Below are 26,192 nucleotides of genomic sequence, written 5' to 3'. Positions count from 1 at the left end.
ACACGCGTGTGTGTATGTACACACACAAACAATAAGAAACCCCCAAAATATAGAAATAATTAAATGAAGATTTTAAGATTCTGCAGCCAGATCTACTTTGGGGGGGAAAATGTGCAGAGGAGAAAAGTGCATTGAGAGTTAATAACTTTTCTAACTCTCATAGGAAATGACAGAGATCCAGGTACCATAATTTTGATGCATATATTTAATTACTTAAACCAGTAATGTGTTGAGAAATTGCAGTCAGTGTGCCTCCTTCCCCCTACCAGTAATCAAAGGCCCTAAAATTGGGTGATCACTTCAAAAAGATGCTTGATGGGGAGAGGAAGTCATCAAATAGATTAGATGAAAATTGACTTGATAACAGTAAACACTGTTTTGTCAGTCTTTCATTTAATGGTTGAAATAAATATTTTGAAATCTTGTCTCTTGTGGATTTTCATTTACATGGTATTCATTCTCAGGGAGTACTTTGGAGCTACTTTGGTAGCTTAGTTTTGTTTGAATTCTGGGTTTCGTCTCATTAAAAAGAGTAATGCTGTAAAACACTAGTCTGAGACAGAAATCCAATACTCGAGTTACAATTTTATGGTGCAGAAAACAAACATTTGACTTCAAAAAGCCTACAGTTCGGTGTTTACTTCTAAAACATTTCCTAAGTTAGGGAGCATGGCAAGTCAGGGAAGCTGCAATCTTTTGACTGCTCTGCATCACTGTGTCTTGTAGTGGCAAAGCATGTTATGGGCTAAGCACTTTTGTGATAGGAGCCCTGATTTTGACAGATACTATCTGGTATATGTATGAATGCAAATTATTAATGTGTGTATGTTCTGAGGACAGTGGGTTTTGTGTGCCAAGCATTTTGGTGTCTCAAGTTGTTTATATTCGTATTAATCTTTGGTTGCGGATGCTCTTGATGCAGTCAGAAGCAGAGAAAATCTTAAGTACGTTGCAACTTGCCAGAAAATGAAGACAGAATGGTGGCGAGAACTTTTAAGACAAGTACTTTAATGCAGTAATCAATTGCTATTCTTACTGCAGTTCTAAAGTTTATTTTTTCCAAAACACTCAAATGGACTATAAATAGCAGTTCAAAGACGTGCTGAAGAATTGTTCAAATTTTAAAAAGCTTGTTAATATTGACCTTGAATAGAGACTTTATCTTAATTCTTATCCTGCTGAATTGTAGAAGAAATTTTAAAATGTTGGTTTGCGATTAACTAGCAAAGTAAGGGTACCCATTCTAATGAAATGTTGGGTAAAAAACCCCAACTGTTTAGGACTGGGGAGTATTTATGTAAAAGTCCTTTGAGGAAAATAAGAAATTTTGTCCTGAAATTACTGCCTCAAATTTTAAGTAAAACCAGCTGTTTCTGTCAGCATTAAATGACTTTTTTTTGTTAGTGGTTTTATTGTTGTTTTTTTAATTCTGGTCTGGTACACCTAAAACTAAGATGGTCAGTTTGTTCATGTGTAGTTTCTGAGATGCCTTTTTTTTTCCCCTAATTCTGAAAGTTTGTAAATTATTTCGGATTTAAATAATGAAACTTGTCAGTAACAAGACAGAAAGCAGTATTTTTGAGACTCAAGTTTAGTAAAAAAAAAAATTAAGAGTTTAGAAATTTCACCTGTGTTGTATTTTTGCAAGGTGGATACTGTCTGAGCAAGACTGGAATTAGAGGTTACTTGTTGAGACTGATACATGTAAGACTCTTCAGTAGGTATGTTTTCTACTAATAATATTGCAGTTACTCATGTTGCCTGTCCATTGGTCATAAATCCAAGCTTAATTACCTTTCAATGACTAGTTTTCTGTTAAAGGTTGCATTGCTCAATAGAGCAAGCAGGTTTTCAGCTGTGTTACTGCAGTTCCTGTATAATATAGTTCATTCACTGAACACTTGTAGTATTACATGGAAATTCCACCCCAAGATGGTGCTAGAGTTTCAGTTAAAGCTACTGCTGTGTCTGTCTTCTGCTGAACTGTATGAGGACGTGTTAAGAATGAGTAAAGGAGACTATTTCATACGTATCTTACTTTCTGCACTGACGAAACCAAATCTCCCAATTTCCCTCTCTGCCTGTGGTGACCACTTCATGTAAGCTGTTCCACAGCATGTACACAGACATTGCTGGTGTCTAATGCTGCTGATCTCTCAAGGCATGTCCTAATGGGCTGCAGGCAGTGCGGTCCACTTCTGAACTAACCAGGCTCTCAAAATCTGCTAACTGCCACACGAAACGGTGTACGTCATGTTCAAGTAAGAACGTTCTTGGTTGATAGATTCCATAATGAATTTTGAAAGAGCACTTCTCTAATACGTTTGACAAAAGCAAACAGTGCCTTCCATCCTGCTGTTCTGAGGTTACTGCTTGGAGGTAAAACTGAAACGTAACTGGTGAAACATCCTAACAGTAATTTCTTTGAGATGTAGTCAGGTGTGGGCATGCCATTATTTGGAGTATTGGCTTCACTTGCTTTGAATTGTGAGAGGGAAATATGACCTTTCTGATATCTGTATTATCATATAGGGGCCCTTACAGGAACAAGTGTGGCTCTAGTGAACAGTGGTATTAAAAATTTGAAATGGTAATCTTTTATTCTTGAATGTACCTTGCTTTCAGCACAAATTTAAGACGTGTCTAAAATAAGATTCTATTGACAGTTTCTTTGCATTTGCCATCTTTCTCGCTTTAAGTGCAGAACTGTCAAACTTTCCATGCAGATACTACAGTTCTGCGCATACACTTTATTTGAAGAAATAAGCTCCTAATCAGGCCAAATTAATCAATTGGCTATGATTCCATGTCTGAGCATATCTATATTGATGGGTTACTCTGGCCAGCTACTGTAGTCTCCAAAGGTGACGATACCTGTGTGCCAGTTAGACCGAGGCACTGTTGTGTAATCTGTCTTGCACTTGGCAATAGTGACGTGTGAGAACTGTGACAAAAGGACTCGTGGAGCCTGTAGCACAGAGACGAAGTTTCTTTTCTTCTTAAGTAGGGTGTAAGATTACCTAAATTATTTAGAATTCATTTTAATCATTGATTTATTTCTGCTGTTCTCTGCTGCTTTGATGTGTGCCAGTATTAGGTAATACACTCTGGCCACTATGCTGGCGTACCAGTGAATCAGCTGGTAAGCATTAGATGGCTTGTTAAGTGATTTAACTTATGCGTCTTCATATAACTAGTAGTGACATGAACAAGAGATGTGTAAAGAAAGTGCCCAATATTATTCTGACTTTTTTTAAAAAGAAGTGAAAAACATTTGTCAAAAAGCCCTGTAAGGAGAGTAACAAAGTGCTAGGATGAACACTGTTAATGTAAAGATAAAGGACAGCACAAGAATGAAGCAAGTTGTGTAAAAGCCATCTTAACAAATCAGAAAGATGAAACGCTGAAGTTGCTGTTGAAAAGTCTAAATCTATTAAACAAAAAAAAGAAATTAAGGTTCCAAAACAACCGTAATGCTTCTTGAAGCATATATCCTGACTAGCTCAGCAGTAAGCATTTCTGTGTGCCTGAGGATGATAGTTCAGAATTTTTTTCCAGGAAATGCCAAAACACTTCACAAAAACAGTGAATATTCTCTTTCTTCTGGGTTGTATCCAGTTGGCCTTCTGGAAAGGATTTACTAGCTGTTTCTAGAACACACAGCATTATTTAGGAAAGGATTTTTAACATTATCGGGAGCTAAGAATTTTAGGCAAGATGTATGTTTTGGAAAATAAAATCAAGCTAGGACTGATGTCACTCAGATGCTTCTGCGAGAAGGCACCAAAGGCGTTTATTATTTCCAACCAATCGTTGTTTTTCTATGATAATTTAATTTGTATTAGCTCTGTATTATCAAATCCATTGGCTTCAAAAGTTTTCCTTCTTTCTCCATTCATATATTAAGCAAGCTATGTGGTATTGAATTTGGCAAACTATATTAGCCTGTGTTTTATAACTTCAGATACCATATAGAAAATTGAACTGAATTTGTCTTGCCAAGGTAGCCATCACAGAATAAAATAATTACAATAAATTGATTCCTTTTTCTTTATAACTTTGGCATTTAAAAAGATATTCATAGTACCCATATCTGATTTTTCAGGTTACTGAAGCAGCTATCCGGAATATAATACTAACTTTAATGGAAGTTGACAAAAATTTTAATTATTATTTATTTTGTATTAGTTTTCTTGATATAGAAAAAACATGTCTTGAACTGGAGAAGTTCTTTGTGGGAGCTTATACACAGAAGTTGCTTCATAACTTTTTTGGGGGCATTTGTTTCTCAGTTTACATTAAGCCAGCGAAAGTAAAGTAAATGCTTATCTTGTATTTCTTGTATTTAAGCATCTCCCATAGTATAGATCATTTTGTCTTGGAGGCTGAAAGTAGGTGTTTGGTATGACTGAGAGTTATTTTGTCTTATGTGTGCTTCCAATGATAATGGGAGCAAAATGAGGCAAGGCAAGTCTCTTGCCAGCAGCTTTTCTGGTAAGGCTGGGACAGAAAGTAAGTTTGTGCGTGCATGTCTTGGAGGGAGAGGGTGGCACAATCTTTCAGATACACAACCATGGCCATGAAAATGCCAGAGAGGTCAGTTACAGAGCTCTCCTGAATAATGCCTTGTGGTTCGCATGTTTGTTTATAAGTGATGAATAATAATCAAGAAGAATAGTTTCCAGAGAGGAATTACCCTTTCTTGGGGGGATAACTTTTATCTCAATGTAGCCTGCTATGGGAGGGAGCTACAAGAATTAAGTTTTAAATAACAGAAGTCTGATTAACTGCTCTAGTAGCCTACATTTAGAGATAGCGTGTTCATTTTAAGTTAGTGTGAGCTGGTAGTATTTATCTAGAATTAGTAAATAACATGTGCTATTATCTTCTCTCTTAGAATGTGTGATGTGAAGTAGTGAATTACAGGTCTGGAATCTGAGCCTGATCCTAGATATGTTATTTACATTTCCTAATGCTGTTTTAGTACAGCAGTCATGACTAAGAGAGTTGCAAGACAGTATTTTTATCTCCTTGTTGGAGAGCTATTGCTCTTGTATTGCTTGAGATTGGATTTTTGTGATACTGTCAGTTTGTCTGCTTGGAAATTGTTATTCTAAGGTCACACATCTATTGAAGATTACCTGAATCAAGTACTGATGAGCACCAAAAGAGAAGTTAATAAATAGAATTTGTTTTTCTGACTGGTCCAATGTCTTTGTTGTAAATCATTATGTATTCAAGTGAAAAGATGAAGATTTAATTGTGTTCTCACTACTGAAGGGTCAAAAGGTGTTGTACAAATGCATACCCTAAATGTTTCTGAGTGTGATCCACCTGGATCACAGTGATACTGGAGGAAAATCCCATAATGCAAACTGGAACCTTGTTTTAGTCCTTTGAACTCTACTTGGATTAAACACCCCAGGGAGGCTGCTGTTTTGGTGGATGGATTTGTTTATTTATTTACTTATTGATTGAATGATTGATTGACGATCTTGAGGTTAGGGATTTTTTTTTTTTGTCCTTCTTTTTGTCTCTCTCTCGAGCACCTCTTTTGAGAGTGCTTGTAACCAGATGAATTATACTGTATGACAATGTTAGGAAATGACAACCTAGACTTTTTCTATATTTTGTAGGTTGATGAGAGCTAGATAATGGATGTGTGGTCACAATGAATCACATTTTGTGCCTTATTCAGTTCATGTGGCTTAACAGCTGATTCATATAGAACAGCTCCCTAGTCCTGCTCCTGGTGACAGTCTATGTGTCAAGAAAACAGAGTACCATCTGTGTCTGGAGAGTCCTACAACCTGTTAAAAGAATGATTTGAAACTATTCATATATTGATTTACTTTAATTTCTAGATTGTTTGAACTTGTATTTGGTGAAAGGAGCATCTGTATTCTGTTTGGACTAGATTTAGACTATCTCCAGAGGTCCCTTCCAACCTAAACAATTCTGTCATTCTGAGACAGTGAAATGAAGATTTGTTTTAAAAGTATAGGCTAGAAAGCTCTCAAAAACCTAAAAGCAAATGAGTGATTATTTGAATTGTTATGCTTTTGTCTTTTCAAAAAGCTTGAAGAGGAACAAGGAACTTTCCTCATACTTTACAGGCCTGAAGTAACAAGCCATATTTAGTCACTATTTACAGCACACAGTTCAAAGCTTCTGGAGGAAGCTATTAACTTATGTTAGGCTAGAAGCAGAAAAAAGAAACCCCCAAACCACTCTTCCCTTCGAGTTTTGTAATTTCACGGAATTTTTCCATTTCTATGTATATATTTATGGCACATCAGCTGTGGAAAGCTCATTCTAAATAGTGGCTGTCAGAACTTTCCTTTCCTTTTTTTGTCCAGAAATTTTGGCTATTGGATACGTGCTGATCTGCAGAACAAAGTATACATTTGCATGGCATTTTTTGGATGGAAGTATGGGAGCCGTAACTAGCGTTCATTACAGGGTGACGGCAAGGGGTGCAAGCTCAGCAAAACTGAAACCTATGCTATCCTCAGTTCCATAGAATAACAACGTGAAAAAATAGTGGTGCGTGAACACTCATGATCAAATTCAGGAAAAACTTGTTACGTCTCCTGGATAGTGGTTGCACAGTGCTTGTTTGCAACATTCAGAAGTGACCTACTAGCAGAGACGAATGTCAACAAGAATTCAAGTGATTCGTCAAGAGTCTGAGAGGAGCTAATGGTTCACAGCTTCTTCCTCAAAACTCTGAGGGCGTAGGAGCCAGTGCCCACTGTTAACATAGCAACAGGTTTTAGTGGGTTTGAATTTGCTGTATGTAATATTGTTTTGTTTCCATGGTTCACAATTAATTAAAGTGGTTATTTTAAATTTATAAAAATATTTCAGAAGTAACTAAATTTATAGATTTAAATCTTCTGGTGACATTTTCTGCAGCTGTACAGGGCTGTGAATGTTACATACAAAAGCAATTGGGTTGCTTTAAGCTAATGAGTTACCACTTGTCATCTCTGACTGCTCTACTTCCACAGTAGAGCATGTTAAAAAGATCTTTGATTTAAGATTTGACATTACATATTTATAACCACCAACAGAAATTTTTACATAGATACAAAAACATGTGTGTGAGTGTGGTGGGTTGACCCTGGCTGGGGGCCAGGTGCTCACCAGAGCCGCTCTATCACTCCCCTCATTCACTAGACAGGGGGAGAAAAGGTATAACAAAAAGCTTATTGGTCGAGATAAGGATAGGGAGAGATCACTCACTAATTATCGTCACGAGCAAACCAGACTGAACTGAGAGAGGAAATTCATCTAATTTATTACCAAGCAAAACAGAGTAGAGGAATGAGAAATAAAACCAAATCTTAAAACACCTCCCCCCACCCCTCCCATCTTCCCGCGCTCAACTTCACTCCCGGCTTCAACATCCTCCCCCCTCAGCGGCACAGGGGGACGGGGAATGGGGGTTACGGTCAGTTCAGCACACAGTGTTTCTGCTGCTCCTTCATCCTCAGGGGGAGGACTCCTCTCATCATTCCCCTGCTCCAGCATGGAGTCCCTCTCACAGGGTGCAGTCCTTCACGAACTGCTCCAGCGTGAGTGTCTCCCATGGGCTACAGTCCTTCACAAACTGCTCCAATGTGGTCTCTTCCATGGGGTGCAGACCTTCAGGAGCAGACTGCTCCAGCGTGGGTCCCCCACGGGGTCACAAGTCCTGCCAGCAAACCTGCCCTGGTGTGGGCTCCTCTCTCCATGGGGCCACAGGTCCTGCCAGGAGCTTGCTCCAGCGTGGGCTTCCCATGGGCCACAGCCTCCTTCAGGTGCCTCCACCTGCTCCAGCATGGGGTCCTCCACGGGCTGCAGGTGGAATCTCTACACCCCCTCATCCTTCCTCCATGGGCTGCAGGGGGACAGCCTGCTTCACCATGGCCTTCACCAGGGGCTGCAGGGGGATCTCTGCTCCGGCGCCTGGAGCTCCTCCTCCCCCTCCTTCTGCACTGACCTTGGTGTCTGCAGAGTTTCTTACATCTTCTCACTCCTCTCTCTGGCTGCAAAAGCTCTCTATAACTTTTTTTTTTCCTTCTTAAATATGTTATCGCAGAGGCGCTGATTGGCTTGGCCTTGGCCAGCGGCGGGTCCATCTTGGAGCCGGCTGGCATTGGCTCTGTCAGACACAGGGGAAGCTTCTGGCAGCTTCTCACAGAAGCCACCCCTGTAGACGCCCCCGCTACCAAAACCTTCCCATGCAAACCAAATACAGTGAGCTTTGCTGTTTTTTTTCTAATTGCTCTCATTCCTTGTTACATAGAACTCCATTAGTTTGGCTCTGAATAGTCATGTTGGTCAGTAAGGAAGACACTGGCTATTAGAGTCCTGTAACTCCAGCAGTCCTTGTTCATGCTGGGTGAGTTCAGAAGCTTAATTTATCTGTTAGCACGCTCACTCCTATGCCAGTAACATAACACCTGTCCTTTATGTCATCCTGCCCTTGCTTCAGCCAGCTGATGAAAAGCCAAAAAGAACAACTTTTGATGAATTGTATGTAAGTTAAAGCAGGGGAAGGAAATAGAAATAGATTGGAAACGGTAGAAGAGAATAAAATGTGTTTGGTGTGGAGGAAGTTTTGTTGTGCAAAATGAAAAATAGGAATTAAAAACATGATGTGCTGCCCTTTGTAGTTTGAATGAGAGAAAAGGGTTAGTAGAAATCTGGGTCAGTAGTTTAAATAATCTTACAGATAAATCATGAGATTTACGCCTTTCATGTTGGAATTACAACAGTAATCATAATTAGGCACTTCCAGGTTGCAAAATGTTTTTAAGGTACTCCAGTATTTGTACTGTTTGGGGACTGTCTTTAGCAAAGCAGTTCATGCAGATCACCACATATTGTTAACTGATTGGGTCCTGTTGAACCAAGTCGGTGCTGGGGAATATCTTCCTTTCTGGCAGTGGGGTTACTGCAACTACAATGCATTAACTTAAAGAATGAAAAAATACAGTAACTAAATCTCATCTTCGGAGAACAACTCTGCCATATATGAATTAATTGCTGAGGTATTGGTTACATTACATTAAGTCTGCAGCTTGTTTTTATATACTGCAGTAAGAGGCTGAGCAAGTGGTCTCTAGAGACTTGGCATTCTGCACAGTGGTTTCCCCCCCCTTTTTTTTCTCTCTCTTTTTTTTTTTTTTTTTTTTTTTAAGCTTGCGCTAGCTACATCAGTGAGCTATGCAGGACAGCGTGCAGCCTGTCAGCTGACTCAAGTATTAGTTTCATGGTACAGGAGGAAATGAAGCATTTGATTCCAAAAGTTTTCACTTCTTCGGTGTAATGGTGAGCATATTGTTGCTGGTTTGGGGGATTTTTTTTGACATGATGTTCTAATTATGTTAAAGAAGCGAATCTATATTCCTTAGATTTTTGAGTATTTGCTACAGGTGTCTGTTGGATTAGACAGTTCAGAGAGCTGAGCAAAAACAAGGCCAGCTCCTCCTCTGTTGCCCTTTTGGGGGGAGGAAGGGGGAGTCAGGAGGGGTATAAGCATAAAGTGACGATTATTACAACTACATAGGCTTGTCCATATTACTGTGCTGCTTGGTTCTTTCTGAACAATTTATGTCGGTAAATTTACTGATACAGAAGATGCCTTCTAAAGTTTAATATTGCTAAGTCATCCTCAGTTAAGTATGTGGCATAAAGGTTTATATTTAGCACTTCAGTGCAGCAATGCAGTTAGGAATAGAAAATTGCTTTCTCACTTGACTGCAAATAATTAAAATTTAGAAGTCAGCTTATAAGTCATTGCTTCACTATATGGTTTTTCCAGTGTGTGTTTCTAACAGAGAATTAAACAAGCTAGTTTCACTGTATAAATTAGTATTCCCTTTTCCATGATATTTTCTTGTGCTTTAGCAACATATATTCACATTTCTCAGCAATTTCTAGCCAGTAATCAGGAGAGAGGAGAAACTCTTAGATCTTGGAAAGTGAAATCTTTATACCACCACAGTGACACAGCAAATCCAACTCTTTTTTATGCATTTCCGTAACTCGATATTTCATCTGCATTACCTTTGGAGAGAATGTGTGTTCCATGACTATATGCACACCAGAGCATGTCAAATTCAGAAGGTGACATCATTTTGTAGGAGGTTTGTGGAAGTCCCAAAATCTCTAAGTATGATGGGGACAAGATGCTGGAGTTGTTATTGAGGAAATATATATATCTAATATATAGGATACAAGAAGCTGCACAGTTCTTCCTCGTCACCATTCCCAGCTGTATGGAAATGTGCAGCGGACTTTCTGCATCCTCCTCACTTGTTTTGAGTTGCTGTATTTAGCGGTGATTCCAGCCTTCTGCTTGTGGTTATGGAAAGGGCAAAGTATAATCTCCAAACATGAGCCCTGAGCATCAAAATACTAAGAACAGGAATACCTACGCAGTACCCACCTCACCTCGTTTTCCTTCCAACATGAATGGTCATATCAGGCTGTAAGTTGGTATTTAGTATTTTGGTGACTAGAATTCAACTTTTATTCTGTTAGAATAGCACAGGGGTTTCTCCTGTGGGACAGTTGGTAGTAGTTTGTACCGGCTTGTGTGTGTGTTTATTTTTCAGTATTTTGCAGTTCTGGTGCTGTTGCTTTATCTAGAATTGCTTGCAATTCTAGGCAGACTGTAAAAGCAGAAGCATGTGAGAATAATACTGAAATGGGATTTAAAAGGAAGCTTGAGTGTATGGAAGGTTTATGTGGAGGAATAAAGGAGGAAAATAGAAGCTTATAGGGAAGATGAATAAGGTGTTTATTTTTCCCTCTGCTTTCCTGAGCAAGTAACACAATGTCTAAAAAGAAGAAAACTGGGCATTTTACACTGGCAAAACTATGGGATAAGTTGTGCATGAAGATACTGTGGAAGCCTTTCCTCTCCCTCTCTGCCACCTATACATATACGTCTTCATACTCTTCTCCTTTTCCCCTTCATTTCTGATCTTCTGTATCTTTTTACCAGTCCCTTTCTCACAGGTATAAACTGTGCAACCAACAGGGTCGGGCTTAGCTTTTTAAAATGCATCTTGGAGATCCGTTGATTCTTGAACTTTTATCCTGAGACTCTTGGCTAAATCCAAAGTGATACCATGCAGTAAATGTAACAGTGTGCAGTTTGCAAAACCTTGGATGTACAATAATGCTTGTGACTTGGAGTTTGAAACCTCGGTGTGAATGTATCTATGTTTGTGGAATCATTTTGATCTCTAATTAATGTATTTATAGGAATGGATTTATACCTAGTAATCATTTTTGTTGTTTTTTAATGTGTAGTTATCACGCAAAAAGAATAATACATGTCTGCTAAGATATGTTTACTGCATTGATGTCTGTCTATAAAATGAATATTATTTTTAGTAAGTTTATTTTCTTTTTTTCTTCTTTTCTTCCCCCCCCTACTCCTCCCATGGTTTCGTTGTTATGCAGAGCTCTGGGATTGAAACGTTAGTGGAGGAGCTTTGCTCCAGACTGAAAGACCTGCAGAGTAAGCAAGGTGAGGAATAATTCTTCAAACTTTTGAGGCCATATATTGTATTTTATCAAGTGTGTGACATTCTGAGACGTGGGGGTGGGGGAGCAGGCTGTTAATTCAGTACTATTTAATACAGGCCATGCAATTTTAAAATATATTTGAATAATTTCATTCAAATAGTGTGAGCAATTGTGTACTGATATGCTTTGTTTACCTAGGAAATAGCCATTCACAAATGGAAGTTTTCCTCAAGAAAATATGTAACTGGTTATATCCAGCTATGCATGCTTTTTTAGTAAATATTTCATATTCAGCATCCCCCCCTCCAAAGGAAGTCACAATAAAGTAGGCTGGTTTCTATTCCTTTTGTATATTGATATTTGCAAAGAATAGATAGGCCTTCAAAATTGTTGTACACAGGCTATTCCTGTGAGAAGCATCCAAGTAGCCATGGCAGAGAGGTGTGCCTAAAATTTCTAGGCTTTAGGGGAATGATAATGGGGACTTCATGTTGTCAAGCTTAGGGCCTGGAGCATAATGTAAAATTGTGGTGTCTCCACTGAAAGTTCATTGCATGTAAATGTTTGTCCAGGCACATAGCAACGGCCTTTGGCACTTATAGTAAAATTAATATGTTTATGGTGTGGTATAAAGAGCAATAAATAAAGGATAAATATTTACCTGCTGAAAACATGATATTAGCTGTTTCGATTCCCATTTTCTGTTTTTTGAGCAGCAATTACTAGTCAGCTCTTAGTATTTCATAGTGCTATGCTGTGACCCTTTCTTACTGAGCCAAGATGATGCTGACCATTTATTTTAAAAAAAAAAAGTAAAATTAGTGTGTATTTCAACTTTTTTTTGTATTTTATGGATTTTAATACAAAGGATTAGAAATATTTAGAACTACCTTTCACACAGGAAATCTGCCTTTACATCCACCTAAAGCACAGCAGCTACTGCAGGGGTACTTCCTTTCAGTGAAACACATGAGAAATTTGATGCAATCATTTGTAAAAATATTTAGTTAAATAGTTGATTCTTTTAAAAATCTTTTTTTATATCTAGCAATGTAAGAAGGAGATAAAGATTTGAATATGAAAAACCTAAAAATTCAATAGGAAGTCTCCTAGTAGGGGCATTGCTAACCATGAAGGTGCATGCAGCTGCTAGCCAGTCATCTTTGGAGAAATTTGTAGGGCTTAACAAAACAGCTGTGCAAAACTTGAATCTTAGGTGATAATTTGTAATTTCTTTGTGTGATAACCGGACTATAAATTGTTCTGTTATTTACAGTGTTTTATGGAAATGTACTACTATTACAGGTATACATCCTGGTGCTTTTTGTTAAGTACTGTTATGAAATACACTGGCTCTTTGAATTTTTCTGTTAAGCATTTGGAATTTTCTTCCAAAACAGAGGAGAAGATTCACAAAAAGTTAGAAGGCTCTTTGTCTCCCGAGACTGATTTATCTCCCACAGCAAAGGATCAAGTAGAAATGTATGCATTTTTTATTATTATTATCATTATCTGAGATGCTTTTCTCTTTTCTCCTTTTGCTCCCATATTTTAAAACAGTGATGTTAACTTAGTGGGGATTGTGGATATTAAGAAATAATATTTTTTTCCTGCCATCTTCTTATGTTCATCTTACATATTTAAATATGAGCGTTTGATACCATGGGCTAGTTTAATTTCTGTCAAAGTCCTGACTACTTTCTTCTGACTATATGCGGAACTCAGGTTTCCTTAAGACCAAGTCAGCTAGACAAATTAAAAGTCTTTTAAAACAGCATTCCTTGACACATTAGACTTGAAGGGAAAGAACCAGTTTCCTGTCTCCAGAACTCTTTGTCTTCTCTTGCAGAAGTGGGAAAGTGAAACTATTTATAACCTTTAAACTCTTTATAACCAGAGTATTCTACTAGTTATCAAGTACCTGAGTCCGGTGTTACTGATGTACCCAGGAGTTTTATCATTGGCTTCTCTTGGAGATGTGACTGCTTCTGCATCTCTTAGCAATAACCATTGCTAGCAACAGTCTAGTGTAAGTGTTGCTAAATGGATGATACTTCTTCAAGGATCCGATTGTGCTAATGTGCACTTAAGTGGCTTCTTGAGATTTTTTAATAGGTTTTCATTGCAATTTCATGTGCAGTTCTGTATAAATCTTTACTGTCAAACATTGCAGAAAACCATATTTTCATCTTATCCCTGTTGGACAAAATTGTTAAGCATTTTAAACTACTGTAGAACTACACTTTTTTGCAATAACTAAGATGTTTTGTTAGAAGTCAGGGTTTGTTGACTGTCTTTGCAAAACCGTGTTAGTGATGTTTGATTTCTGCAATTGCTATAGCTTTTCCTTAATAGATGAACGGTCAAACTATGTAGAACTTAAAAGATAGAAAAGATAGTATCTCATTTCACAAAGGAGAATAAAAAACCCATGAAATTCAGGACCGAACTGATTGAAATTCAGGACTTGCTGATTTATGGTCAAAATCAAACATGTTTAAAAAGACTGTAGTGAATTGCTACGTTATCCAGTAAATCTGGAGTCAGGCCTTCACTGTTTTAAGCATCCACAATTTCTGTCTACAGTGAAGTTTAGTACTTGCTAAAAATGGGATTGTTTTACTTGGTGGTATATTTTTAAATATATATTAATATGAGCACTTTAAAAACTTATCTTAATCTCCCCTTTGTTATCATTCAAATAAACAATGAGTGGCAACGAGTGGCGTGTGCAGATGTAGAACAAACCAGATTTTGTGGCAATTAGATTGGTAGCATTTTGCTGTGTTTTTAGTAATACTTTCTAATCTTAATGCCTGCCTGAAGTTCTGCGATCTGAATGTCAGCTTTTTGCTTTGCTTTCAGGTACTATGAAGCATTTCCTCCTCTTTCTGAAAAGCCAGTCTGCCTGCAGGAAATCATGACTGTATGGAATAAATCTAAAGTATGCTCTTACTCTAGCTCCTCATCTTCATCCACTGCTCCACCAACTAGCACGGATACATCTTCTCCAAAGGACTGCAATAGTGAAAGTGAAGTAACTAAAGACAGAAGTAGTAAAGTATCTGCCACTGTACAGGAAAGAACCCAGCAGAAGAAAAGTAAAAATGAGAAAGAAAACAAGTTTAGTAACAACACAGTTGAAGAGAAGCCTGTTTTGTACAAAAAGCAAGTCCGACATAAGTCTGAGGGAAAGATGCGTCCTCGCTCCTGGTCATCTGGATCCAGCGAGGCTGGCTCAAGTTCTAGTGGTAATCAAGGTGAATACAAGGCATCAATGAAATGTATTAAAGTAAGACACAAAACAAGAGAGGTTCGAAATAAAAAAGGGCGTAATGGGCAAAGCAGGCTTTCAGTGAAATCTGGTGAAAAGGCTGATAGAAAAGTCCACAGCGGAAGCAGTAGCAGCAGTAGCAGCGGGTCTGTCAAACAGCTGTGCAAAAGAGGTAAAAGGCCATTAAAAGAAATTGGAAGAAAAGAAGCTGGCGGTAGCGATGGAAAAGATTTGTATTTAGACAGCAGGAATGAAAAGGAATATAAAGAAGAACCCTTGTGGTATACTGAGCCGATTACAGAGTACTTCGTTCCTCTTAGCAGAAAAAGCAAGCTGGAGACTACATACCGCAACAGAGAAGATATATGTGGCGTAACATCAGAGGCTGTAGAAGAGTTGTCTGAATCAGTGCATGGTCTTTGTATTAGCAACAATAATATTCATAAAACATACCTCGCAGCAGGTACTTTCATTGATGGTCACTTTGTAGAAATGCCTGCAGTTCTAAATGAGGATATTGACCTCGCTGGGACCTCAATATGTTCTCAACCAGAGGACGACAAATACTTAGATGATGTTCATCTGTCAGAACTAACACACTTCTATGAAGTGGATATTGATCAATCCATGTTGGATCCTGGTGCCTCAGATGCGATGCAAGGGGAGAGTCGGATTTTAAATATGATTCGACAAAAGAGTAAAGAAAAAACTGATTTTGAGGCAGAATGTTGCATAGTGTTAGATGGAATGGAGTTGCAAGGGGAAAGTGCAATATGGACAGATTCGACCAGCTCTGTTGGTGCTGAAGGGTGGTTCTTGCAAGACCTTAGTAATTTAGCTCAATTTTGGGAGTGCTGTTCATCTTCTAGTTCTGGTGATGCGGATGGGGAAAGTTTTGGAGGAGATTCTCCGATCAGATTCTCCCCCATCTTAGACAGCACAATGCTTAATTCACACATGCTTGCTGGCAATCAAGAGCTCTTTTCAGATATTAATGAAGGGTCTGGTATAAACTCTTGTTTTTCAGTGTTTGAAGTGCAATGCAGTAACTCTGTTTTACCATTTTCTTTTGAAACACTCAACTTGGGAAATGAAAATGCAGATTCTAGTAGCACTGCTAATATTCTTGGGAAAACACAGTCTAGATTGCTAATATGGACCAAAAATAGTGCCTTTGATGAAAATGAACACTGTTCCAATCTTTCAACAAGAACCTGTAGTCCATGGTCACACTCGGAAGAAACACGTTCAGACAATGAGACTTTAAATATTCCATATGAAGAATCCACGCAATTTAATGCAGAGGATATTAATTATGTAGTTCCTAGGGTGTCTTCAAGTTATGTAGATGAAGAAATTCTAGATTTTTTGCCAGAAGAAACCTGCCAGCAACAAGCTAGAACTTTAGGAGAAATGCCCACTTTGATTTTCAAAAAAAAATCTAAGCTAGAATCTGTCTGTGGTATTCAGCTAGAACAAAAAGCAGAAAGTAAAGACTATGAAACTACACAAGGATGTAGTGAAAGCAGTCCGCATGGAGATGGCTACAGCTCAGGGGTTATTAAAGATATTTGGACAAATATGACAGACAGAAATTCTGCAGCGATGGTAGAAATAGAAGGAATAGAAGATGAATTGTTTTCAACTGATGTAAATAATTATTGCTGCTGTTTGGATACAGAAGCAAAAGTTGAAACCCTCCAGGAGCCCAATAAAGCAGTGCAGAGATCAGAGTACCATCTTTGGGAAGGTCAAAAGGAGAATTTAGAGAAGAGAGCCTTTGTCTCAAATGATTTATCAAAAGTAGATGGTGGTGACTATACTACACCATCAAAACCTTGGGATGTTAACCAGGATAAAGAAAACTCATTCATACTTGGTGGTGTGTATGGGGAGCTCAAAACATTTAACAGTGATGGAGAATGGGCAGTGGTGCCACCTAGTCACTCAAAGGGGAGCTTATTGCAATGTGCAGCTTCCGATGTGGTGACCATAGCTGGTACAGATGTTTTTATGACTCCAGGTAATAGCTTTGCCCCTGGTCATAGGCAATTATGGAGGCCATTTGTATCATTTGAACAGAATGAGCAATCAAAGAGTGGAGATAATGGATTAAATAAGGGTTTTTCTTTTATCTTCCATGAAGACTTACTGGGAGCTTGTGGTAACTTTCAAGTTGAAGAACCGGGGCTTGAATACTCATTCTCTTCCTTTGACCTGAACAATCCATTTTCACAAGTTCTTCATGTAGAGTGTTCGTTTGAGCCAGAAGGAATTGCATCTTTCAGCCCTAGTTTTAAACCTAAGTCAATTCTTTGCTCTGATTCAGACAGTGAGGTTTTACACCCCAGGATATGTGGTGTTGATCGAACGCAGTACAGGGCTATACGGATTTCTCCAAGGACTCACTTTCGCCCAATTTCTGCATCTGAACTTTCTCCAGGTGGTGGAAGTGAGTCAGAATTTGAGTCAGAAAAAGATGAGGGAGGTATTGCTGTCCCTTCTCAAGTAGATGTATTTGAGGATCCACAAGCAGATCTCAAACCTCTGGAAGAAGATGCAGAAAAAGAAGGGCATTATTATGGAAAATCAGAGCTTGAATCTGGAAAATTCCTTCCCAGATTAAAAAAGTCTGGAATGGAGAAGAGTGCACAAACATCATTGGATTCCCAAGAAGAGTCGGCTGGGATGTTGCCAGTAGGAAACCAAGATCCCTGTTTAGAATGCAGTATGAAAGAATCTCTAGATGGGAGGGTGATGGAGAGCTCTAAAGTAAACTGCAGAATAGTGGAGCCACGTGAGGAGACTAGCAGGTTTTGCAGTTGTAAAGCAGGGTGCCATTTCCCCATGTATGAGGATAATCCTGTTTCTTCAGGAGAGCTTGAAGAGGTATGTGGATATATAAAATTATGGAATTTGTAGCTGGCAGCTGATAACCAGCAATTTGTCATGTGACAGTTCAATTTAAATGTTTTGTGTAGTTCTCTAGAAAAAACACAGTTTTGTAGAAACACTGGAGGTTCCATCTGAACATAAAGAAAAACTTTGTAAGGGTGCACAGGTTGCCCAGGAAGGTTGTAGAGTCTCCATCCTTGGAGATCTTCAAAAGACATCTGGACACGGTCCTGGGCAACCTGCTGTAGGCGGCCCAGCTTGAGCGGGGTGAGTTGGACGTAATGACCTCCAGAGTTCCCTTTGAACCTCAATTGTTCTGTGATTCTGTGAAAAATTAACCATCTTCAGGCATTACGGTGTCATCTTGCATACCTTTAGAAATATATGCATGTGTACAGTCATGTGACTTCAAAATCTGTTTACTTAGGTTTTTAGCTTATCTGATTTACATAAAATATGTTAAAATGTGCATAAAGCTTGAGTAATGAGATATTACTGATTTTGATTCAAACCTATTTTAAAATTTTGAAGAGGAAGATCTGAAATCAGTCTTTGCAATATGAATTATTGTTACTTCCAAGTGGAAGAATTTGGAGTTGAATTATCGGATATAAACTTCCGGAAAGAAGGGTTTGTAGAAAGGCTTAATTGTCTGGAAATTAAAATGTTCCGTTGTCAATGTAGACACAAAACGAAATAAAACATGGATGCAAAATATCCATCACTACCACAGTACTGTAAGGAGGCCTGACTATAACTACAGGTTAAGCTCAGAGTTTTCTTTCACGTCATAGTAGCCATAGGTTAAGTAATGATCAAGAGCAAAAATCCCTTCCAGCCAAAAATATCCACGTTCTTGCTGTGAGCTCCCTCTGCTTTAGAGAAGAAACATGTGACCAGCAAAATTAGGCCCTTGAATGCATCCAGGGGAGAGCAACAAAGCTGGTGAAAGAGCTGGAAGGAACGTCCTGTGAGGAGTGGCTAAGGACTTTGGGTTTGTCTAGTTTGGAGAAGAGGAGGCTGAGGGGTGACCTCATGGCTCTCTGCAGCTTCCTGAGGAGGGAAGTGGAGAGGGAGGTGCTGAGCTCTTCTCCCTGGTGTCTGGTGACAGGACACGTGGGAATGGTTCAAAGCTGCACCGGGGAGGTTCAGACTGGACATCAGGAAGCATTTCTTTACTGAGAGGGTGGTCAAGCACTGGAACAGGCTTCCTAGAGAGGTGGTCGATGCCCCAAGCCTGTCCATGTTTAAGAGGCATTTGGACGATGCCCTTAACAACATGCTTTAACTTTCGGTCAGCCCTGCATTGGTCAGGCAGTTGGACTAGGTGATCTTTGGAGGTGCCTTCCAACTGAAAATAGTCCATCCTATTCTAGTCTAAAATAATTTAGTTGTGCAGCCAGCCCAGAGGTGTTGTCTGGATAGTTGTAAGTTGCATCTTAAATTTTCTTTTCCTCTTCCACATACTCAGCTGTTGTAGTAACTACATTAGGAGGGAATTTTTTTCGTTTTCAGCTAAAGAGTTGCACCCAGCTTGTGCTGTGCGATTGTATACTCCTCAATTACAAGTTTGAAACACTAATTCATGTATGGGAAAGTTAACCTTTTTCTTGCTAAAACTAAAGCTAACCATTTTGTTGAACAAAATCAGAGTTCCTTACTTTACTTCTTCCCCACTTGTTTCTCTTCTCATCCTCCTTTAAATTAATTGCTATTGCAGCTTCTTTTCCCGGTGTCAATAAGTCGATGTCTGCTGCTTGCACAAGAGAATCAAATTTGTGATTTTTCCAGGTGCTTTCTAGACATCTTGGTTCCTGCTCTTTCTGTTAACAGCACTGAAGTGGCTCAAAATCTTTTCTGGAGTCTGGGAAGTTTCTGAGTTTGTGCCAGCCCTTGCAAAGAGAGTCATCAAAAAGATTAATAAACTTAGACTATAAGTCAGGACAGATTCTGGCATTACGTTATACTAGGAGTAAGCAGAATCTAACTTCATCATGCAGTAGGACATAGTGAATGAACAAACAGTATAATGCAGTTATTTGTGGCAGCAAGAGTCTAAAGGTCCTTCCAGCCTTTTTCAGATCTCCTTTCTGCATGCTTAGTGCTCCATGAGGATGTTTATTCTCATCTTTGCTTCAACCACTTATCCATTTAAGAAAGTCGTGTCTGGTATAAGACAAGTTTACAGTGGTTCCATAGTTTATGGCAGCTGTGAGGCTTGGAAAAAACCTTTGGTACTGAGTAGTGCTCAAATAGCACTGGTATTTTATTTTCTTTAAGTTCCTTAGCACAAGAGGAAAACTAACTGCTTCCCTTGCTCAGGTCACATGATTTTGGTGGCATTTTCATAGCTTCAAAATTATAAGCTGCTAAGAAGTACAGAGGGCCAACAACTGTCTCGGTGGTCTAGACTCCAATTAGGTTTGCAATTAAGCTCTTCCTAGGGGGCTTGAGGAGCCTAATTACAACCTAAACTCAGAAAGGCTGAGTTAACTAGCCCTCCTGTATCTAGGGTGTCTGAAGAGGATGTGTGCACACTCTGGGCTTTTCTAAGACCTGTTAGTGTGCATCTGAAGGTAATTGGCTTTTTGTCTTGAGAACTTTTATCTAAATTTATTATTGTAATTAAGTCTATCCGTAAATGAGGTTTTTTAAAGCATTAAAATGATTTTAATATGTTGATTATGAAGTAAACCTTCATCAGTAAAGATGACTATATCATGTGCAGGAAGGGTGCAAATGTCACACAAGTACATCTTCTGTGTGCAAACTTTTTTAAGAGTGGATATTATTTATTTTCATGAGCATTAAACAAAATCAATATAAAATACCTAGAATTAGAATGGTTTAGGAGAAACATTCTTCCTGGACACCCCACACATACATGCATGGAAGAGTTTTAACTTGAACAGAGGCTATGGAATTGACTGATTAGTACTGATCAATATTTGTAAGGGATTTTTTTTTAAATGAAACTTCTGTGCTTCCTTTTATTGAGTTATGATAAAAATTAAAGTTACTGTTTAACTCACTGTTATCTAATATAAAGTTTGAGTTGTGTTCTGAGGTACCTCCAATATTTTTGCCTAAATAAAGGATGTGAAAATACAAATGTCAACCACAGGTAATAGTAAAACATTCTGGTTTACATCACACAATCTTGAATAATATATGTGCTGTGCAGACACACATCTTTGAATACCTCGTATTTATAAGACTGTAGGAGAATCTGGTTCAGTTTCCTCCCTATTACCTTCTATATTACAGTACTTTTTAGCCTTGTAGCATATTTTGCAGAAGGAATATCCTGATAGCTCCTGCAGAGCTTCTTCAAGAGTGAGTGATAATTATACACCTAGCCCTAAGATTAAAAAAAAAATCCCCCCAAAACCCCAAACAACAACAAACCCCCAAAATACACACTGAACAGTCCTTTTTTTTTTCCAATAAATGCTCCTACCATTTAGCTGTGGAGTCATGGGTAAGACATAATCGGGCCCAGTTAATGGTCTCTGAATATAACAACGCTGAATCTCTCATCAACAAATTTTATACGGGCTCTAAGCTAGTCAGTGTGTCCTAAGAATGCTTATACTATTGAGTCCTTGTCATAGATAAAGGGACTTGTGGGTTTTGTTGGGATCAGTACCAAACTTTTGAGTTCTGAACAGGTCTAGGACCATGCAATTTGGGATGAGGAAATTTTACTGGCCAAAACTGTGTTTATGGAACTCATGACTTAGTTGGCCTATTAGATTTGGTGAGGTACTTTGCTTGACTGGAGTAACACAATGTGTGTAACTATCCTTTAGGAAGGGCTGTCAAGAGAGGAAGGGAACAGGGAGGGGTGCCTTACATACATTGGTTCTGAGGTCAATAACCTGCCATAAACCTAGGTAGTGATAAGAGGGAGACAAAATTCAGAGGGGTCTGCTTTATGCCTTAAAATCAGGAGAATCAAGTGCGAAAAACATTCACGAGCATGTAGAGTCATCCACCTACAAAGCAAAGGACTTCATTGTAAAAGAGGAGAGTAACTTTGGGGCTATCAGCGAAAGAATTGGTCCAGATGGTTCTTGATATGTGCTGACTGTGGCAGGTGAAGAAAACGCCTACAACAACTCTGAGCTCTAACTTTCTAATTAATAAGACATTAATTTGCTGAGATTTTAAAGGATGAAAGTATCTTGTATGAGAGGGACCTTAAAAAGATGGAGTTCACAATGACACTATAAAAATCATGAGGAAAAAGACCCAAGGTATAAAGTAAGCCAATAAAATAAAGATTTGGTACAGCTAGCTTCGGAAGCTGGAGAGGGGCTGTTTACAAGGGCGTGTAGTGACAGGACAAGGGTAATGGCCTTAAGCTGAAGGAGGGTCGATTTAGATTAGATGTTAGGAAGAAATTCATTACTGTGAGGATGGTGAGGCACTGGAACAGGTTGCCCAGAGAGGTTGTGGATGCCCCATCCCTGGAAGTGTTCAAGGCCAGGTTGGATGGGGCTTTGGGTAATGTGGTCTAGTGGAGGGTGTCCCTGCCCATGGCAGGGGGGTTAGAACCAGATGATCTTGAAGATCCTTTCCAACCCAAACCATTCTATGATAAATCAGAAACAGAAGAAATGACTGAGGGTATTTCTGGGAGACAGAACTAACAAGCTTGGAAAACTCTGAAAACAATGTTAAAAAGGTGCTGTTTAGTGCAGGGGGGCTTTTTGTCATCTGAATTGTTGGTGAAAAGACAATGAAGCAAAGGAGTATTGCAGATAAGTTACACTGTTTCAGCTAGTTGTAGGAATATTCAGCTAAATATCATGAGAAGCAGCAACTAATTTGAAAAAAGCCTAGCAGAATACTCGATTGAGAACACCCAGAAGATTAAAAGGCAAACACATTTCCATCTTTTTAAAGAGGAAGATGGACACTGGGATATTACCAATGACTCTCATAAATTTCCTAAATGAATGTTTTAACCAGTAAACGGCATGGATGCACAAGAAGGTTTCTAAGTATTGGTTTGGCAAAAACATTGCAAATTCTAAGTAACAGGCTTACTAGAGGACAAGGGAGATGATTAGTTTTTCTGGTCTGGGGAGTGAAATACATGTTTATGAAAATCCCTGATGTTTCGAACTGGGAAGGTCTGCAGTTACACTGGAAGACAGGATTAGAATCAAGAGGTTGTTAAATTGGAGAAATAGTCTGAAAAATAGAATACAATCCAGCAGGGACAAACACAAACTTCTGAAGAAAATAATAATCCTCTTCACAAACACAGTGTGAGGAGCAACAGGCAAGGAAATGATGTGAAACAGAAAAGTATCTTCAAGTAGATCATAAGCTGAGCATAAATCAGCAACGATGCAGTGCAAAAGACAGCATTGTGATATATAAATAGGAAGGCCCTTCTGTAAGAGGGGAAGTAATTGCTCCTCTGGAGCTGGAAAGCCTTCTGGAGTACCGGGCTGAGCTCCCATAACCTTGTATCAAGAAAGGTGTCCTGAGGAGAGCAGCACAAAGATCACTACTTTAGGAAACAGAGTGAAGGAACTGGGGTTCTTTTATCTCCAAAAAAGAGCCCAGCAGTTTTGCAGAAGCCATGCTCATAGTTACAGGGATAAGGGAAAAGCTGTGCTTGTCCTGTAGGCTCTGGTAAACACAAAGGAAGCGGATGTGATGACCTTAAATCCCAGCAAGAGAAATTGAAGAAAAAGAATTCTAACCAGAATTACAGCTTGCTGTAAGGCTTAATTATTTTTAGGAAAGCAGTGGAAATTGTGTCTTGAAGAGATTAAGAGTGTAGGAATAAAGCATTGTAGTTGATTCCGGCTTTGTGCAAGAGTAGAGATCAGATGATCTCACAGGGTCCCTTACACACATTTTCAGTGAAATTCGAGAATTAGGTGACTGCCAAATAGGGTGTAAGAATATAAAGTCTAGACTTGGCTCCCGTTGTTCGTTTGTGACTAGCTTGAGCCAGGATCTGATCTTTTGGAATGGGACTCAGTGGGTTCATTGCTGATTTCACTTCTAAATTACTCATGTGTTTCTTGTATTGTTTCTGACAGTAAGGGGTTGCAGAGCAGGCTCAAGGAAATTTGTACTTGGAGATTAATATGACTTTTACTTTTTCTGTTGTTGGTTATGAAACTGTCAGTCGTAATGCTTCAGGTAATATTCAGATCATAATGAGGCTTTAGTGCTTATTCTGTTCAGATTCTGCAAAACTCTTGTCACTGCCTCAATCCTTGTCAGGATGCATTCTGAGAGAGTAGAAATACTCCATGCTGGTGTTTTCAAATTAGTATCTAAAGCCCAAAGAGTCTCTCCTGAAAGGCATATCAATTTATATGAAAAATAATAGCTATTTAGATGGGTAGATGGAAAATTTAATAAAACTTTTCATAAAATACTGGCAGTCCCCTTTTTTCAATATCTTCAGGCAGATGGTCCTTAAAACTGTAGATCCCAGCTCTGAGAAGAAGCTTTGCATAAATTTTGCTTGAAGAGTAAAGTTCTGACCAATGGAACTTCTCTAACTAGCAAATGACTCATCTGTCATATGAACTTGCTGTGGACTTTTGTCTGTAACTAGGAAAAAACTTGTAATGGAAGCAAGGAAATCAACAAAATGATTGCTACCTCATACAAAATTGTTAGTTAAGGAACAGCAGAAAAAAATTGTATTAATATTTCCCCCTATGCAGATTGTTGATAAAATAAGATTTAAGTTGTTAAGCACATCCTATATGTGTTCTTGGTGGAGAAAAAAATGCGTTGCATGTTCATGAATGCTAAGAAATTTATTTAAAGTTGCAAAATAAAACTGCTATTTTCTACCAAGAAGAAAGAATAAAATAATTTCTTAATGAACTACTTCTATGAGCAATCAAGCTTTTACCTGAGGAGAAATATTTATATATATATATTTAAAAAACCATTTTTTTTAATCAACATGAATTTCCCTCTTAATACATCTATATACATCAGGAGAGGGGGAATGAACCCCACCTCCTATCCCCTCCAGATTTCTCCTACCTTTTGTTCCTTGGCTTTTCCATCTGTGCATTTATCATTTGGGTAATAAAACCTCATATTGCAGATGTGACAGTACCAGGTTTATCATTTTATCATATGAATAGGTCTTTTTTTCTTGAATTCTGCTTTTATACTTCTAGACCTGGTCTATTCCCAGCTTAGGTAGTTGTGTCCTTGTGTAGGACAGTAATTTTCTTTGGCTGCTTTATTTCAAATATATCTGTGAGTGGAAGAGGTGAGGAAAAAAATCTCATCAGCTATAGGAAATGGCATTCATGGTGCAGGAAACAATCTTTCATTTCTCTGCTTGTTTTCCCTTTTATTCAGTTGTATCCTTATAACACTGAATTGCTTTTACATTGTGATGCTGAAGATCAAATATACTGTTTAAAAAGGTCATTAACCACCTAAGCTCACAAAATCTCTCTTTCCTGTTAACTACTTTACTCCAGGTAGATTACAGAGTCATTTTCACTGTAATTTGATCTTTGAAGCAGCACTAGATCTTTCTAGTTTAAAAAACCCCTAATACTTGCTTTTATTCCTTTAGAACATTTTTGTACTGATGTTTGCAAAGAATGGTTGTTCTTTTGTATAGCAGAGGTTTCATTTGAAATTTTGGATGAAAGACCTAAGTGGACAGCCCTGCTGTTGTATCAAAGTTCTTAGGAAGGTTCATTTGAGAAAACAGATATAAAATGATGTTGGAAGGAACAAATGTAAGCTAGATGCCAATGACAGACATACAAATGCTATTCAAAGTTTTGAAACTGTTTTACTCTTTCAAACTCATATATAAACAATAGCAAACATTAAAATTATTTTTTTCTGCTGTTAGCTTAACTCTCAGTATGGGAGAGGTAACGGGGCCAGAAGCAGAATTGGGAGTTTTAGTTTCTGCACGTAACTGCACAATTCTGACCCAGATCTACTGAAAATTCACACAGTTGTGGTTGAAATCAGCCAGAACTTGGGGCAGGAGCATCTTTCATAACTCTAACATTACAGTAGCATTTGCGCTTGTGAATGCTGAAGTCCTCAAGTGATTTTCCATATTGTCAGCCAGAAGCTCTAAGAGAAGTCTCAGTTACCATATGTCTAGCTGTAGAACAAGGATGGAAACGCGTCAGTCTTCTCCCAGACCTGCAGCAAGACTGGGAGCAAACCAGCATTGCAGTTGGGTTTGCCTTGTTGTCTTTGAGCTCTATTTAAGGATAAAATAAATATGAATAATTTCAGAGAGGAAAGACTTCCACATGGCAATTTTTAATACCAGTACCATTGAGAGTAATAGCTATTTAGATGAGTAACTGGAAAATCTAATAAAACTTTTCATAGAATGCTGGAAGTGTATGTGAGTATGTGTGAGAGAGGAGGCGGCATAAATTGAAAATGATGTTTCAAAAGGGAAAGAATGCCAACATTCCATGTCACGCTATGACAAGGTAGAGTC

General features: G+C 38.5%; 1 protein-coding gene across 5 annotated transcripts in view; it reads left to right on the top strand.

Moving 5' to 3' along the window:
- Window positions 1–26,192, top strand: part of KIAA0232 (KIAA0232 ortholog) — a 70,090-nt gene that overhangs the window by 36,086 nt on the left and 7,812 nt on the right. For all 5 annotated transcript variants that reach the window (XM_054823222.1, XM_054823220.1, XM_054823217.1 and 2 more), the window contains 3 exons: window positions 11,467–11,533; window positions 12,933–13,014; window positions 14,398–17,695. In XM_054823222.1, the coding sequence (XP_054679197.1) occupies window positions 11,467–11,533; window positions 12,933–13,014; window positions 14,398–17,695 (3,447 nt within the window). The remainder of the gene's footprint in view (window positions 1–11,466; window positions 11,534–12,932; window positions 13,015–14,397; window positions 17,696–26,192) is intronic.

The sequence above is a fragment of the Grus americana genome, chromosome 4 (assembly GCF_028858705.1).
Source record: "Grus americana isolate bGruAme1 chromosome 4, bGruAme1.mat, whole genome shotgun sequence".
Taxonomy (NCBI): domain Eukaryota; kingdom Metazoa; phylum Chordata; class Aves; order Gruiformes; family Gruidae; genus Grus; species Grus americana.
Note: the sequence above shows the minus strand (reverse complement) of the source record. Positions and strands in the feature narration are given on the sequence as shown.